Source organism: Cryptomeria japonica, chromosome 8, assembly GCF_030272615.1.
Source record: "Cryptomeria japonica chromosome 8, Sugi_1.0, whole genome shotgun sequence".
Lineage (NCBI taxonomy): Eukaryota > Viridiplantae > Streptophyta > Pinopsida > Cupressales > Cupressaceae > Cryptomeria > Cryptomeria japonica.
Window position 1 is genome coordinate 127,580,852 of NC_081412.1, and position 18,809 is coordinate 127,599,660.

Here is an 18,809-nt window from a genome sequence, read left to right on the forward strand (position 1 = left end):
TATCTAAAGGCGTCGGGTGTTATTTTTCTATCGGCCCACGTCCAATTAGAGTTACCCCTTAACCCTCAAAAAACTTAAAAAGTCACTTTTTTAAAAAAATTTAATTTTAAACATTGCATATATGAGGGGCAACAGGAGACGTCTGGGCGTCTCCCCGTCCTTGGAGAGACGTCTGCACGTCTCTCGAAGGACAGGGAGACGCCCAAACGTCTCCCAAGGAGATGTGGAGGCGTCTCCATGTCTCTCTTGGAGACGCCCAGACGTCTCCCAAGGAGACGTCTCCACGTCTCCACGTCCCGGCGGCGCTTGGGTGGCGGTGGCAGGACGGTGGGGGATGTCACATCCCCGTCCCCCCGTCCCCGAGACGTTTCTGACAGGGAGACGCACCCAAAAAGGGGGGGGACGCGTCCCCGTGGAACACTGTTTGAGAAGTACTTCAGATATACCTACTACTTTGTCTATCAAATTTTAGTTATGGAAGCAAATCCACTCATGGATGTGGTGCCCATGATATTAGCTGCAGATGTTCAAACACATGATGCTAGATCATTCGACTATGTTTCACAAATAACGGATCATATAAATCACAGTTTGGAAAGGATAAAAAACAACCCCAGTGAGATTCATTTCAAACATTATTCTATGCTAATGCACATGCTTTTGTATGTCGGACAAGGAATGAATTTGTGGAATGATAATTTCAGGATCATGGAATATGATAGACAAGGTGTGAGAAAACCTGTGCAAATGTGGACTCCCATATGGGACAGCAGGTACCTTGGGTCACGATATTTGTACTCCGAGGAGTATTTTGTTAAACCCTTATGTCAGCTTTTGGGTCGTTCATGTAATTACACACTTACACTGGAAATTCAGAAATTCCTTAGGCAAAAAGAGTATGATGAAAGGCAAATAATCAATCATAATTGGGGGGATTGGTAAGCCTTTAAGGATTACACTAAAATAAGAGTCTATGGATTTGAAAGTGCTCCTCTCTTGCTTCCTAGAATAGTACCAAACAGGATTGCATATCTAGAGATTGTGAGACAATTAGCTACATCAAGCTTTACACACTTATGAGTACATGGAAAACAATCTCTCATGCCCGGGTGCTTGTGTTTTGGAGAATTTACTGTGTCTTCTACCAAAGGATATGATCTTCTTGGAGCCAAGTTGGCTTATTAGGTTTATCACAAGGAAAACAATCTCTCTTGCCCGGGTGCTTGTGTTTTGGAGAATTTACTGTGTCTTCTACCAAAGGATATGATCTTCTTGGAGCCAAGTTGGCTTATTATGGTTTATCACAAGGAGAACCTCAAACATGTTTTGATCCTAAAGGATTTATCATCTGGGCTAAGCAATCCCAAAAATTACGCTCTTATGAGCATTTGCCACTAGAACAGGATGATATTATCCGAAATATGGATGAATTAAAAAGTATTGAGAAATTGGAGGCATGCGATAAGATCACTAAAGCTGAAGAATGGAAGAAAAGTCATAATCTGGGAGGCTCTGATGCTTTATTAGGCATTGAAGATCCTAATGCTCAACTGAATGAGAAAATTGTTCATATAGATGAGATTATTGAAGGAGTCCCTTCACATGCTTTGAAAAGGGATGCAAGGCGACCTTTGGGAAAAAGTGTACAAGTTCTAACTCCTCTCATGCATCTGTCACCACAGCACACTCCTACAATGCAAAGTGACATAGATGATACTCATGAACAGGACTATGTTTCTATTCCAGAAGAAAGAATAATTGTAAATGAGCCTTCTGTTGTTGATGAAAAGGATGATATTAGGCAATTGGCCTGTGAAAAGTTTGTTTCAGATGACAAATTTGTTCAATCCCAAGAATTTAGAACATTCTTATACAAATACAGAGGGAGGTCACTTAGGCAACAGGTTAAAGAAATCACATCTGAGAATGAGAATGATTTGTTAGAAAAGCTTCAAAATGATGTGGACACAGATAAATACTATGACCCCTACCAAAGGAAGGCAACTACTGCAGGATGGTGTCATCATTGTGCCAGGATGGAACATGAGCTCGACTATACTATTTGATAGATTTGTAAGAGATCCTGACACCAAAAAGATGTTGCCCAAGGACATTGACAGGATATACTCAGGCTCTGGTTTTGATCCAAACAAAAAGACATTGTTGCAAGGGCCTTATACCCAAGGAAGAAAATGCCCACACTTGTAGAGACTAATAAAGTATTTGGTCATATTATGGTTCAAAGAGTTGGGGAAACCGACCCCATGGATACAGCAAATTTAAATGTGAATGTGGCACAATTCAACAAAGTACAAATGGAGCATGTGGTCAAGGAAAGGGATACTTACAGAGCTAAATATGAGAGATCAGAGGAGCTCCGGTTACAACTTGAAGAAAAGATAAAATCAATCACAAGAAAAGAAGGATTCTCCTTTGAGCATGAACAGCTTGTGGAGGAGGCAGAGAAGCTCAAAAGGAAGGCTAAAGAAAGAGACTTGCAGCAGATTAAAACTATATATAACATGATGGCAGGATTAGTCACTCACCGGTTCCAAGAAATGTTATCTAATGCTAATGATTATTGGAAGTACTTTTATTGCTCACAAGGAACATCTCAGACTTGCAGGAAGAATACAGGAGAAAATTGATGAACTAAAATCACAGGATCCTACTTCTTCTATTGATTCACGGGAGACTAAGAGGTTGTTGGCTAAGCACCAAGAATATCAAGAAGAGCTCATGGAAGACATGGACAGATTAGACAAAGAAGATACAGAGAGCCTTCCAGCTGTCCTAAATGGCGATGATGGTTCACTCATTCCACGCCAGCAATGGAAGGAGATTCTGGCGAAAGAGCTTCCCAAAACACTGGACGATATAAATGATGAAGGGCATATGTTAGACAATATGAAGATCATAATGAACCGGCTATACAGGAAGGAGTACACTATGAGAGACTTCATCTCAAACATTGAGACTTATAAGGGACAAGTTTACATAGATCACTTAGGAGTTGTCAATTTGTTTTTATTAAGAAATTGAAAGACTTGTAAGACTAATTAAGTCGTTTGATTAGGCTATGCTCTTTTACTAAAAGACATGTTTCAAAGTTTGGGTGGTCTATCCTTATAAAAGGACTATTATTTGTTTTTGTATAGGACATAAGAAAAACTTTTATTATCAGAATACAATACAAGCACTAGGCTTTTCCTATCAATTGTGTGAAGAATACCGTGGACTTCTTTCAAAGTTTAACTTATTATTTTGATTACAGTAATCAAAGAATATTTGAATATTTCCTGTGAATTGTGTTTATTTTATTATTTCACTCTGCTATATCCAGGATTGTGTAGATTGATCAAGGAGGTATTTCTATTCTTGAATGATTATTGTGTTTGCTTCTTTCAAGGAAAGATTAAATGCATGCATGGTAATTATTATAGTAAAATCAAACCATCAAGTATAAGGAGATAAGCAATTGACAGTTTCACATCAGGTGTGAAGTTAAAAATTGTCTAATCAGGAAAATATAAGGAAAGAAATTCATTTGACTCTGTAACCAATAAGAGAGAAGGCACTGATCAAATCTTATTTCAATACCAATTACTTTCATTGCTTCAGATTCAAATTGTAGGAGTTAGCATAGGAAATAGAATTTAATTCAGTTACATATTTCTCACCTTATGCCAGTGAGGGATAAAACAAAGGAGATAAAAGAAGATCAATAATCTGCTTATATGAATGGTACACCTGCCAAGGTATAGCAAAACTTGAAGAGAAGGGAATTGTAACCTTGAAGGTTCATTTTGTTAGTTGGCCAGAATTGATTACTACAAATTTGAGCTCCAACAGAACAAATGCTGACAATTCGACAGAAATTTCTTAAAGGGAGCATAAATATCCAAACATCAACTGATATAAAACTACATAAACTTCAAAAGGATAATTTTGTATTATAGTAATCTTTCTTCACATCGCCAATCTGAGAGGAATCCAAAAACTAATAAAATACCATTCTGATATATCAAGTCAAAATTTACCCCGTAGGGCATATACATATTGTACCAAAACCATCTGTATAAAGTTTTTAAAGCAAGTAGAATTGCCCTAGCTATATAGAGTGGATAAATTTGAAAATTCCACGTAAGGGTTAGAAGCAACCTAAACAAAAATATTTTCATATCTAAAACGTAGAGGAGACCTAGAACCTACAAAGCCTACAAAGCCTAAACTAGAGAACCCTTATTTCATCAAGCTCATGACCAGATAAACGCAGTCTCCATGAGGGGGGTGCCTTCTTGTTGCAGTGTTGGAAGATTCTATATTGGTCGTGGAAGACACCAGTTTCCTTTTGGAAACTTTTTCAGCTTTGTCTGTCCCACCTCAGAGATGGAAAGCCCTAATCACCACAGGAGGCAGAACTTGGAACCTTTCTACATCAATATCTAGAAATTCTTGATGAGGTTCAAAACCTTCCTCTTCCATGTAGTCCTTCCACCATTTTGTGCTCGAGGCAAGCTTCAGATCCAGCCATTTTAGAAGGAAGTTGATATTTTTGGCAATGGCAGGCTCCCTTTCATCGAAGGAATTCACATCCTTGATGACTAGAATCGGGCATCTAACAACCTCCACCTCCCTAGTTCAGGCCTCAAGATTATCATTCTCATAATCCTCCAAATAGGCGATCATAAGATTACCATCAACATTCTGCATTGCTAGCTCTAAACCCTTCAGCAAATTTCCTCTAAATACCTCATGACATAGCTGAATTTCCTCTTCTTTTGGAACATTCGTAACCAAAAGAATAGCTACAAAGGTTGCAAGGATATTGCAATTAACCCTAAACCTAAAATCATAATTGATAGTATCTTCCCCCATATTCTCTTTCACAGCCCGAAGAGCCAAATCATCAAGCTCATTAAGAATTCTACACCATCTCTCTTGCTTAACTCTACCCCTAAAGGCCATCATCCTGCTGTCATCTTATGGAAGAAGAGAGATGGTGGACTCCATTGCACAGAATTAAGGCTAAAGTAATTCACAAACACGCTAAGAGACGAAAGGAAACCGAATAGGAAAAACTACCATAAACATCTATAAATAGCAATTAATAACTAGAAGAGATTGTGGATAATCAACATCTTGCAAAATCATCATAAGCAGACTCATAGTGAATGGCAAGTTCACACAACAAATAATAATTAGCATTCCACTAACCCATTAAGAACTATTATGGCGCTAAGCTTAGCAGACTCATAGTCCGACCTGGAAGCCAGCTCATATTAAACTTTCCCCCAAGCCAACTAAGCCCAGTCGACCCCAATTAGGGCCCGAGCTCCGTCTGAAATTTGTTCTTGAAAAAATGTAATAACAATATATTTATAAAGGTAAATAAGAGAGAATGTCAATTTCTATATGTACATGAATTTGTTTATATTTATCTTATGAATATATAAACTGAGAATTCCAATCCTAGGATGAATATACAAGAAATACTTTCAAGTTAGTACCCAAGGTGGCTAAATGGGGTAAAGTTGGAAATTTAATATTCGAGTTCCCATTACCGCCCAAGTTTGCCAGATGATCTGCTTTGTTATTACCTTCTCTGAAAATGTGATTTACTAAGTATTCTTCAAAGGATTTCAGTAAGTCAAGAGCTCTCTCTAATTGGCTATTCAATTTCCAATTAGGGGTAGAGCCCATCCTTAGGGCATTAATGATTATGGCCGAACCTCCTATTTCTAATTTCTTTATTTGTAGTCTCATGCAATAGCCAAGCCTTCACCAAGGGCTTGTATTTATGCCATGTTATTAGTTTCTACTCCAATGGGCTTGTTTAGGCTAGCTATGTCTCTCCCATTCTAGTGGTGAATAATGCACCCTATCCCTGCCACACCCGGATTACCTCTAGATGCACCATCAAAGTTTAGCTTATACCAACCATTCTGAGGGGGTGTCCACTTAACTTGATTCCTTCTACTAGGATTGCCCCCGATATCGTTGCCTATGAAAGGTGGAATTTTTAGTCCCTGCCATTTGTTTCTGGTTATTTCATCCCATCTTGTTAGGACCACTTCCTTCTTTTGTTGCAAGAGTAGCCTGCTATTTGTGACTTCAACTATAGCTAACTCTATCTTGTAAGTTAGTTGATCCACGCTCATACATTTAGCTTTGAAGATTCTCTCGTTCCTTTCCTTCCAAATTTCCCATATCACAATAGATGGTGATATAGTCCATAATAAACTATATATTCCTTTGTAATCCGGTGTTGGCCAGCTCTAAAACCAACTCAATAGGTCATGATGAATACCTGTGGACCATCCTAGTTTGTTACATAACCAATTCCAACATCTATTGCTGAATTGGCAGTTCGGTAGAAGATGGTTGACTATTTCTTCATCATTTTCACATAAGGGGCACCTTGTAGGAGCCTCAAATCCTAATTTAGTGAACCAATCTGCTGTTAGAATCCTCTTTTGCAAGGCTGCCCAGTTAAAAACACCTACTTTGGGCAAACATTGGTTACTCCAACAAAGCTTAATCGGTAAATTGGTGGTGGGGTGTTGTAGTCTACTATGAAGAAGAGTGTACCCTTCCTTCACACCATAGGAGCCCGTTTTGGATCCAACCCATACAAGTCCATCTGGTCAAAATGAGAGCTTTTTGCTTTCTAACAGTTTCCTGAAAGAGTCTGTCTTGCCTAGGGAGGTTAAGGTTATCCAGAGATTTGCATTCCCATCCTAGAAATGGGTCCCCCTTGCGGAATTCCACATAATCCTTGACAAATATCCCCCATTGAGTCTTCAACCTTTCTTTAACTAGGTTATTGTTTATTAGATTATCAAACGCAAGGTAGCCTCCCCAAGAATCCTCCCAAAATAAGGCTTCATCTCCCTTAGCAACATCCCAGGTCAACTTTTCCAGAATAGTGTCCCTACAGTCTAGAAGGAAATTCCAAATCCTCGAGCCTTTAGGAGGGAAGGCAATCCTAAATATTCTTAACGGATCGTTATTGGCAAGGTATTTTAATTTTGGGATTTTAACCCATTTGAGATTTGGTTCCTTATACATTTTCCAGATTAGTTTGGCTCCTAGAGCTTTGTTCTGCATATTTAGATTCTTCAATCCATTTCCTCCTCCTTTGATTGGTCTATAAATTCTGTCCCAAGCAATCAGAGCATGTTTCCTTTGATCAGACGACCCTTTCTAGTAGAAATTTTTCATTTTCTTGTTGAGTTTTTCATTTATTCCTTTAGGTAGAGGGAGACAAGACATCTAGTAAATGGGTACCACCAATAGTACTATTTTTAACATTGCGACTCTCCCAGCTAAGGATAGCCATTTGTTCTTCCACGATTCAAGTTTCTTGTCTATCTTGGTTAATATATGGTCCCATGAATTTTTGCTCCTCTAACCCTTATCTAAGGGTCGTCCAAGATATTTACTAGGAAGTGTTCCTTTTCTGTATCCGAAGATGTTGCAGATTTCTCACTCTATTTTGGGGGTAGAATTAAAGAAGAAGATTTCTGATTTATTATTATTAACCAATTGCCATGATGCTTTGGAATAAATAGATAATATTTCCCTAAACATCCTTGCTTCTTGCTTACTAGCTTCTCCCATCAACATGGTTTCATCAGCGAATTGCTGATGGGTAAATGGGATCTATACCATTAGTTACTCTAATACCTTTTAGTTGGCGATTGCTAAGAGCCTTCGAGATGGATCTGCCTAGGGCCTCTACCATGATAATGAAAAGGAAGGGAGATATTGGATCTCCTTGTCTAAGACCCCTGGACATATCAAAGAAGCCTTCTAGGATTCCATTGACAAGAATTGAGATTTTTAGGCTGGAAATGCACTCATAGATCAGATTGATCCATTGTTTTGAGAATCCAAGTGCTTCTAGGCATTTACAAAGAAACCTCCAATCAACTTTATCATAAGCCTTCTTGATATCGAATTTAATCAACATTCCAGGGTTAAGATTTTGTTGGATGGAATGTATTACTATTGTGCTATGATGATTCCATCAAAGAAAGATCTTCCCAAGACAAAGCATGTCTGTTCATCAGCTATAATGATTGGTAAAATTGTCTTGAGCCTATTTTCCAATGTTTTAGTGAGTATTTTATAGATCGTATTGCAGAGTGAGATCGGCCTGCTCATCAAAATCCTCTGCCTATTCTTTTTTAGGAATTAAAGTAATGAAGGTATTGTTAATTTTCTTTAAGAATCTTCCCAAGTTCCTAGCAGCCTCTAAAGCCTCTACCAGTTCATTGCCCAGAATATGCCAACATTTTTGAAAAAAACATGTTGGGAAGCCATCTGGTCCAGAGGATTTATCCAGATGCACTTGATTTAGGGCTATCAGAATTTCTATCTCAGTGAATTTGTTGTTTAGCATCTGGTTTTGATCTTCAAATACAAGTTTAGTAATATTCTCCAACAGAACGGATTGACCTCTCAAGTTTAACGAGCCCCAATTGTTTAGGATGTTTTTAAAGAACTTAACAACCTCTTTGGCTATTGCCTTAGGATCTACAATTATATTCCCTTCTGCATCTTTAATTCTATTAATGTTTCTTCTTTGTTTGGTGCTATCGTGAAAAAAAATTTGTATTGTTATCACCTTGTTGTAACCATGTTTCTCTGGATTTCTGTTTCTTTGGCGAGGATGTCCTGATATCTGCCCAATAATTCTTTCTCCCTCTGATAGCTATTTCGATCCATGCCTTCCTTTAATACTTTTACATTTAGATCTTCCATTTCTTTTTCTAATCTCTCTTTAGATTCAAAGATATTCCCGAAGTGATCATTATTCCATTGTAGTCGCTTCCTCTTAATGGTCCTTAGTTTTGAGATAAAACAGAACAGTTTTGACCCTAAGAATTGTTCCTCATTCCACCATTGTTCTATGTTATTTAGGAAGTTTTCATCCATCATCCACATTTTTTCAAATTTAAAAGGACATCTAAAAGGCCTTATGTCCTCTTCTATTACTAGTTGAACACGGAAGTGACCTGAACCAAAGTTTGGGAGGATGCTTGAGTGCAAATTGAAGGGGAAGTTTGTCATATTGCCCTTAAAGAAGAATTTGTCAAGTTTCTCTGCTATGTGGCTAAAACCTGATCTTCTATTGTTTCAAGTAAAGTTTCCATTGTTAGCCTTAATTTCCAACAAATTGTTTTGATTTACCCAGTGCCTGAAGTCTTAAGGGATTGGGGTTCCTTTCTAACACCTCCTCTATTTTCAGCTAAATTCATTATGGCATTGAAGTCTCCTCCTAAAATAAAGTAACTATCTGTGTATTGGCTGAAGAGACCTTCCAGTTCAATCCATAATTCCTCCTTTTCAGTTTGAATAGGGCCATAGATCTTAACTAACAGCAAGGTTAAATTGCTTTGAAAACTTCTAACTAGCCCTCCAATCCAATTTTTGTTACTGCCTAGTATTTCAAAGGATACTTTTCTAGGATCCCAGACTACTCCAAGACCCCCTGAAGCACCTTCAGCCCGAACTGATTCCATCTTCCAAGATCCCAGTTTCTTCTTGAAGAGCCTGGATTCTTTTGTTTCTTGAAGTAATATAATTTCTGACTCCACGAGAAGATATTGCGCTTAATAATGTGTTGTTTGTTAGGGGCTTTCATGCCCCTAACATTCCATGTGATTAGTTTCATTGCTCATTGGGAAGGAACTTCCCCTTGCCTGCATTAAAGAAAGTGGTCAACTTAACTTGGTCTTCTGCCAGACCATCTCTCATTCTTAATTCACTTAGTGATTTTCTGCCTCTTCTTTTGGCGTCTTTTGCAGTCTGGGCAGTCTTTACTTTGGCAATTTTGCATAATGCCCAGTTTGAGTTCCTCCTTGCTCACCTCCATATTCAAAGGTTTACCATCCTCTACATTTTCAATCTGTTCCAAGTTTTTAATAATAACTTCACGATCTGCTTCTGATTTCTTTTCCTCTGACTCTATCACAACGTTATCATCCTCAGAATCCATGATTTCTAACATCTTTTGGATTAGAAGTTGCTTTTCTGCAGCTACTTCTTCTAGATCTCCAGACTCCTCTTGATTTAGGCCTATCATCTCATAGACTACTTCCGGTTCTGGGGGAACCTCTTGGGGATTAGGTGCCATGGAGTCTAAGATGTTATTTGTAAAATTGTTTGCCTTAATCTCCTCAGGATCATTATTTGTGTGTCCCCGGATCTTATCCTCCTCTGATTGATCCAAAATGTCAATCTGTTCCTCAACCTTTGCCCTAAAATTCTCTGTATCATGCAAAACTTGCTTGAGGGTTTCTTTGTTGGGTGACAAGGACTTGGCTTTTGCTTCTGAATAACCTAGGGTTAGATTAGTTTGAGGGGTTTCCATGGATGACCTCTGTTGCTCTAATCCTTTGCGTTCTATGCAGAACCCACCAATCTGCATATTAAATTTGATTATCACATCTTGTTTTGGAGAAGAGAGATTGTTTTTCTTAATATTGCTACTAGGTTTGTATCTGGTTTTGAGGATGATATCCGTTTCATCTATATACCCATAATAGGACAGTTTTATAGTCCAATTGCCTCGCTCTATTACAAGATCCAGATGATTAAGCTATTTGATCTTGGTATCTAGGTTTAAGAGGATTTCGATAGGGTTTTGATTTATCATCCCTAGCTAGGCCTTCACAACCAAGAAATGTTCCCATTTTGTTGCCAATTGTTTCTAGAATTTGCAGGAAATGGTATTCTACTGGGAGGAATTAGGTTTACCCATTTAGGGAAAAGTTTTGGTTTGAATGTGAGAGGGTTGAAGTTGGGGAACCATTCCATACAATAGAAACAATAACCTTTAAAAAATTTAATATTACCATATAAAATTTCCTGCTTAACCTCCTTGTTTTTGCAGATAATAAATAAGACATTGTCTAAGGTAGAAATACTTACCTCACCGAGGAATTTGGCTTCCCACCATTCAATCATGCTTTGGAGACGTTGATTCTGTCCACTCCATTTTGCCAATGATTCCCAAATTGTTGTATCAGTCCTAGATAGGTTGAATTAGATCCGTAGCTAACTTGATAGAGCTCTTTCCTATCTGCAGGTTTGTGGTGGGCACTAACACTCTTTGCACAAGGGAAAAACCCTAATCTTACCTAGTAGGATACAATTTGCTCCGTTGCTGGATAATGCTCACCTTTATGTGGATAATATTTTCGAGCCCTAGGTGCATTTTCCTTCAATCCTTGCTGCTTTATGTTATGTTTTAGGGGCCCTCTTCTTCTGTATTTTGGGAAGCCTAAATTGGGGAGAAGGGAATTGCCCTATTCCAAGAAACGCCTTATATTCTTCCTAGAGCGAAATATTTGCCATCCATCCATTGCTGGAGAGATAGCTATCGGCCTTTGATCAGCAGCATCCTTCTGCTGGTTATATTGGTTTCTGCGTTTGTCCACCCAACCTCCATTCTCGAAGACCCATTGCGGTTGGGTTACCATTGTTTGGGATTGCCCCAGAGTAGATTTAAAGCCATCTTTCGAGGTATTTGTTTTGCCATGGAACCCTAGCTGGGGGATTTTGGAATTTGATGCATGTCAAGGGGGGTTACAGGAATACAGCACGCCCTCGACGCCAGAAGATGGTTAGAAACACTCTGCCGAAAGATGCCTTGACTGTTTGTTCGTCGTATTGGCACTCCCGGGAAAGGGGGCTTCTTTTTTTGTTTATAAAACTTTTTTCGCATTTTCGCTAATCAGAGCAGAGCTTATCATTCTTATGCATTTTTTTATTTTTTTATTTTTTTTAAACTATAATCTCTAATATTAAAACTTAAAAGGCATATATTAAATTTTTATAAAAGAATAATAAAAAAGTAAATATAAAAAACGAAAAAAAAATTGAAAATGTAGCTATTCGTTTTCGCAAGCAACTGAGACTCCTAAAATCAATTGCACGATTGTGCAACTTCCACCAGAAGTTTGAAAGCGTCAAATTTCAAGGCCAAAAAAAGTGTGCAAATTGTGTCTAAGGTTTTCTTGTGATTTAAATGGATTTCTTTTCACAATTTTATATTGGTTTAAATGTGTATTGACATCAAAAATCTTTTCAAAATTGCAACTCAATGCTTTAGAAAAAAATCGCCATATTTTGGGGGAAAAAATCAGCAAGACTACCAATTCTGGATATTTGCAAAAAATAGCAATTTTTTCACGATTTTTGCTTCTTTGGCTTCAATGATTAGTTTTGAGATCCCTTCCACCATTCTCTTTTGCATTTCTTAGAGCTAAGTAAAGTCATTCTGCAAAGGCAATAGGTTCAGCCTTGTCATCAGTCACCTTTGGAATAAACCAAAGGTGATCTTATAGAAGGCAGCCAGCCCCAGCTGTTCATGGATTACCCCTCGAAACCCCATCAAAGTTCCATTTTGTAAAATCTGAATGAGGGGGTTCCCACCTTGCTTTCTTCCTTGCACTCTTCATATCTGTAAGGTCATTAATGAGGCAGAATAACTGATTACTTGAGGAAGCATGTGCAACAAGAATAGAGAAAGATCAGGATAGCCAATAGTGATGTTGGTCTGAACCTTTGACATGTTGATAATTTGGGTTAAGCTCTTGTTTAATATATAAAAACAATTTCATTGTTACAAAACTAGAGGTGGACAGCAATTTAGGAAGCTTAAATCAACTGCAAATCAGATTTTGTAGTGTAATCATCATTCTGCAGTTCATTATGACTTCTTACAGAGGCTCTTACAGCATCTTTCATGCATGGGCACCTAGGGATGAAAATAACAAAGATTTTGTCATATATGCTGTCATAGTCATCATATAATCATATGACTGATGTCATAGCTGTCATAAATAATCCTATAACTTATGACAGATGTAATAACATTCCAAATTAGTTGATTCTCAAGGTGGACACCTAGACTGTTCAACTTTAGCATTTGATTGTTATTGTGATGCATGTCTAGTGAAAATAACTGAGTAACTCCCTATTCGTAAATAAACAATTACTGAGGCCAGTACAAACATATTTACCATACCAATAAAATATTAATTACCACTATCTGTGAAACCCTCCATGCCCTTATGGGTGAATTACAAACAACATAAGGAGTAATTAATTAAATGAATTTAAAAGGTTGATGGCAAATATATCCCAACATTCGTGTGTCTCCTTATACATTTAGTAGCAGACAATAACCAAATCAGAACTATTAAAAAAATAAAAATCATTGCTAGTAAGCTCAAAAGATCAATGTTTCAACAAGAAAATTCCAGCAGTCCTCTCTTATGATTTGAAAAATTGAAATTATATAAATATATCACAACATGCAAAGCATCTCTTCAAACCAAAATTTTAACCCAAAGACTTTTTAGGAAGATTTATAGGAAAAAAATTGTCCAAACAACAAAGCTGTAAAATCTAGAATAGACTACTATGAAAGCAGCCTATTGTGTGAGTATTAACGCTATCAAAGCAACCACCACCTCAAATCATATAACAAAGCGAGCATGTGTGAAAGTAGTCCTGGAGTGGCGAAGGGTTGCAGAGCAGGTTTTGTGGATGCGGGAGCAGACGAGATATAGCAGAAAAATGGTGTGAAGGATCAAAGCGAAGAGAAAGAAGATCGGTAGAACCAGGAAGGGGGGAGGCCACGCTGAGACAGGCAAAGCGAAAAACAATACTAGCTCCAGTCTGGAGCAGCATCAACGCTTCAAGGCCGGACAGGCCCACCTCCTTATTTGTTTTTGATCCTTAAGGATCAAATCATGGTGTGGCAAAAGAAACTGGGTTGGACCAAGGTATGGTGAGTGCAGAAACCCTAGTGTCTTGCAAAAATAGGGCAAATCTGTTTCATGAGTGCAACGCTTTTTGCTTGGAGCAGATCCGTCAAGCTAACTCTAGCCCTTCCCCTCCTAAGTCACTGCAGATCCAGCCTTCCTCTCCCTCTAAGGAGCATGTTACCCAGACTAGCAGCTCCTCATTTTCCATTGGGGACTCAAAGGTGTTGTTCACAGAGAAGCTGGCGGATTTTTTCCTCTCAGATGATGGTATCAATGAGATTTATGAGGACATTGGGGCTCGATAGTTGGTTCTGAGGTTTATGCGGAGGTGGTTCTGGATTGGGCTAAATCAACATGGAGTGAGCTAACCCCTCCTACAATCAAACCTTTGGATTTCAGATTTTTCCTGTTCTCTTTCAAATCAGCTACTGACTGTAACTTTGTGATTCAGAATGGTCCATGGTTTTTTGGACATTCAAGCATTTTTTCTTCTCCGTGGACTCCTTTCTTTGACCCAGCTGCTGCTAAAATCAGACTTTACAATCTGCCCTTGGTTATGTGGAATGCAAATCTTATTTGTAATTTGATCAATCAGGTGGGCACCTTTGTGAAGTTGGACACTGAGGAGGCAAACTCTTCACACAGGTATTACAGGGTTTGTGTTTTGGTAGAGCTCTCAAAATCTCTTTCTCATTCCATCCAGATTCATTCTTCTCATGGTTCATGACTCGGTATTTAAACTATGAAGGGCTTCCTTTTAGATGTTTTCACTGTAACAGTTTAGGCCACAAAGTTGAGCCCTGCTCTCTCCAGTGTACTCATGGCACTAGGCACATCAGCCTTAAAAAATTGGTGTAAGAAGTCTAGTTCTCCAGATGCTGATTTCGTTTGGCAAAATCATGGCAAGTTTATGGATCCCCATACTGAGTCGGGGTCTGATCCAGTGCAGCCTTTGGTGCCTTTCCCTCTTCCTATCATTCTGGTTCAAGAAAATGAGAATGAGATTCCTTCTGAGGTGGAGAAGGATGGGTTTCAGTCTGAAGGCACCTTTCCTTTTATGGAGGATTTGGATGACTTCAATCCTGATTGCTTTGATCATGATATAGTGTTGGCTCCTTCTCGGAAATGCGGGATTGCTAAAATGGTGAGAAGTAAATCCAAACCTGTTTGTGAGGCTTCGAAGAAGAAGAAAGGGAGGAAGTCTGAGGCCAAAAAACTTCCCATCGACCGCAGGGAAGCTTTTGAGGAGGGGATCTCAGTGGACTATGGATGCTCTCTCCTCTCAGAATGCTAAAAGAAATTAGTTTGTTCTGGTTATAAGCCTTTGGCTGTCTGTCTATAGCTGTTCTTATTCTCTTAGTTATTCTTGCTCTATGTTGCAGTTTCTTTTAGGGTATTCTTCCTTTTTATCTGTTTCTTTGATCCCTGTGTGACAGGTTGATTGTAATTTGGAATCCATTATGTTTTAATAAAAGGGTGTGGGCCCTCTTCCCACAAGTTACTGATAAAAAAAAAAACCTAGAATAGACTGCAACTCAGAATATTCTTAACACAAGGACAGATGAATTTATTGATGAGGATCAAAATACCATTTTACAGACATGCCATTGTGTTAACCAGCTTGCAAATTAGAGAAATCACACAAATAACGATTTAGCCCAAAAATTTATGCTATGAAAAATAAGGGATTTTGATGTGTAAAAACAGACCTCGTTATCTGTTGAAATATCTTGGATTGCTCTGACAAACATTACATTTCCTTCAGAAGCAAAGCAGCAATTAGGCCTGAAAATTTCAGCACAATAAATGTAACCCTTCATATTATTTTATATACATTTACATTTGTGACTGCAAGAACAAAATGATGATTTTGCTTCACTGAAGACGATAACAAAATATGCCCTTTCATGATGTCCATCACTACATTCCTCAATACTTCCACGTGAAAGTAAGGATTTTTAGATATATCATGTCAGAGGTGCCGTTATGTGTTCCCCCAAGTCATTTATCTACATGATATATTTCCCAATTTCTATTTTGATCAAATGCTAACACCATTATTGTTCCTTTATTTATAAATTATATGAGATACATGAATCACAAAAAAACTCACCAATGAATAGAATGTAATACATATCAACCAAAAAGAAAAGGTATGCTCATAACTCAGACAGATATTGTTTCCTTTCTATTCATTTGAGGTTAAAACATATGTCTGGAAAGAACTAAGCGAACTTCTGGCTCCCAAAAAACAAATTAATGTTCAGAAAAGGCAATTATTCAATTAAATGAAGTTTAATCTGCCCCTCCTGAACAATTATCACCATCTATAATTCTCTTGAAGCAAACAACATTACAACTAACTCCATAGATGTATTTAAAAAAAAAGAAAGGTTCAAACTGACCTGCATGAATGGTTTAACATGGACACAAATGGAAAAATACCAAGAGCAACATCAGTGTTCCGAAGTCCCTGAGCACCCATTCCATGAGCATTTGTATTGACCAAAGCAGCCAACCACTCAAGTTCCCCTGGTATTAATGGCAAAGTTTGTTAGTTTGGCTCTTCAGAAAAAATAAATAAAACTTTAAAAACATGTAATTTGTACATGTATCTCTGTAATTGCCAGATGTGGCTCCAAAATTCCCAACATCATGGCAGACTCACCTACACTGCAGTCCAAGTCACCTTCACACTCGTTCATGATCACTATTTGCAGAGCTTGACAAGCTTTTTGTACAGAATTCCTCCATGCTTTTGGCATTTTGCTTTGATGGGTTTGCAGGCCTAATGCATCCTGGGACTGGCAATGTTAGGAACAGCACTACACTTTGTACGTGTAAATCTAATTACATATCACTCAAATTTTCAAGTACTATGGAAATAACAAATAAGTCGTTAGGATTAAAAGTTGACAGCAGAAGCCCAACTAATTAACAAAACTCTTGAGTAGACTTTCAGAAAACAGAAATTCACATCTCCACAAAGAATATAATTGAAAACAAAAGGCAGCAATATACAAGCTAAAAAGACACAAGAGTAAGGCATTTGAAAATGCACCTGAAAACATGAGTTAATGATGCCATCTTCTACCTTACCTCCAACATTGATGCTTTCAACTCCAACTACCTGAGTTTGAAAATAAAAGTTAAACTTTGACCAGATTTAAAACTGAAAAGCAAATAGTTATATTAGTATAATCAATATTTTTATAACAGAATAAAATTTTACAAAACATTAGCATTCTTCAATGAGCTGTAGATTTAATGTACAAGATTACTACAAATTGTTTCTTTCCTTCTAAAAAGAATAAATTCAAAAGCTGACCTTTCTATTGTTGCCTGGATCTGAGTATTTCTTTGAAAAAAGTGACAGCACAAAATGCACTAGATCTTGATCACAATCAGATTCTTTGGCTATCCTATTAATCTCTTTGTAAACTGAACACCACTTTCTATGCTGCGGCAATGCCTTCTCTTCACATGTCTGCACCAAATATATGAAAAATGGATCATAAGCATACACTGAAGAGATGTAGCACAGCAGCAATTCATATAGCAGAATTAAAAAAGAATTTTCCTGTTTGCCAAAAGAAATAAATTATCCAGGTTAGTTCATTTAATACTATATTACCAGGTTCTGCTATTTTTGATCCCATCACCAAACGAAATAGGAGCAGAGGTGCACCCAGGTTGCCCAACTGAACTCAGGGGAATCCATGGCCACCCAAAAAAAAGTGTCCAAGCTTAAATTTTTGAGATAACAATTTTTCTTAAGTCTTCAAATGGGAATGAGATTATTTTTGCAATAATGCTGTGTTATATTAAAATAAATTAAAACCCTAAAGCTTTTATTGACAAACACCATACTTTTTTTATGACAAAGCTGGCTTGATCTGTAAGGACATTTACATTTCTTCACTTTGTTGAAAACTAGGAAATACAACACAGGCATATTACTTAAATTCTTAAAAAGAGACTCAACAAAACTTACAATCTCCTACACTATCTGAAAGATATTACAGCTACTACAAAACAGAGAAAGAGGAAATCTGTATGAATACCAGAAATGTGGCTATCCGCTATGTTTTAAGAAAATGAAGTTGAACACATTCTTTAGTATACATTTTAATAAAAATAGACCGACCAAGTAAAGAGGGTGTGCCTTTGAAGAATTTCAGTATGATGCCTGCATTTTAACTTGGACTCATGCTGGCATACCTGAACCCCAATCCCATACCCAAACTGCCAACTTAGAATATACATATATAGGCATAGGAAACAAAGATTACACAACAATTGTGTAAGATAAGTGCTATACACGAAGAAAATACACATAGAGAGATTATTTCTTGTTCTTGCTTAGGTCCCATTCTGAAGTAAACCTTATCCTAACAAATCTATTATCCCAAGAGACTTAAGCAACAATACAATGGGTCAATTCTCATTAAGACCTTTTCTTAATTGTCACCCTCCTTAGAATGAGCATGTAGAATGAGGCATGTCCACATGCTCATTTGCAGGTAGTGCACAGAGGGCATCACAAATGCAAGAAAGAAACATCTTGTGACAAAATAATCTCATGCTTTTCAAGCAAAGCATATATTGTGACAAAATTCATCTCGTTGTTTTGAAGCATTGAGATGTCCATGAAGTACTCTGCCAATTGAACAAGAGCATTCACAGACGCAGCCAACTGCATTTTAGGGATCCAATGCAATTTCTGGAAACTTTCAAAGATTCATGGTATGGACTTTTAACCCGTTTTCCTTGCTGATTGCAGCCTTCGCTAGTTTACAGAACTTATGACTATAACACTAAATAAACTTGTCTAGTCTAATGGTACCTTACAGTGAACTACATTCTGACATGAGCTGCATTTAACTCCATCAGAGTTTTTGACGAAATCACAACAGCAAGAATGACAAATTGCTGAATGATAGTGTGCACGTGGCATAAAGGCCACAGCCCGCTCTGCAACAACCACCTCTCCTGCCTTGATGTTTCTGCACAACCCACAAC

The 18,809-nt window shown here is 37.7% G+C and overlaps 1 protein-coding gene across 5 annotated transcripts in view; it reads right to left on the minus strand.

Moving 5' to 3' along the window:
- LOC131041574 (histone-lysine N-methyltransferase ASHR1) overlaps window positions 1-18,809 on the minus strand; it is an 85,534-nt gene that overhangs the window by 36,534 nt on the left and 30,191 nt on the right. For all 5 annotated transcript variants that reach the window (XM_057974698.2, XM_057974700.2, XM_057974699.2 and 2 more), the window contains 6 exons: window positions 18,634-18,793; window positions 17,116-17,274; window positions 16,849-16,917; window positions 16,456-16,585; window positions 16,193-16,319; window positions 15,497-15,572 (listed from right to left, as the gene is read on the minus strand). In XM_057974698.2, coding sequence (XP_057830681.1) covers window positions 15,497-15,572; window positions 16,193-16,319; window positions 16,456-16,585; window positions 16,849-16,917; window positions 17,116-17,274; window positions 18,634-18,793 — 721 coding nt within the window. The remainder of the gene's footprint in view (window positions 1-15,496; window positions 15,573-16,192; window positions 16,320-16,455; window positions 16,586-16,848; window positions 16,918-17,115; window positions 17,275-18,633; window positions 18,794-18,809) is intronic.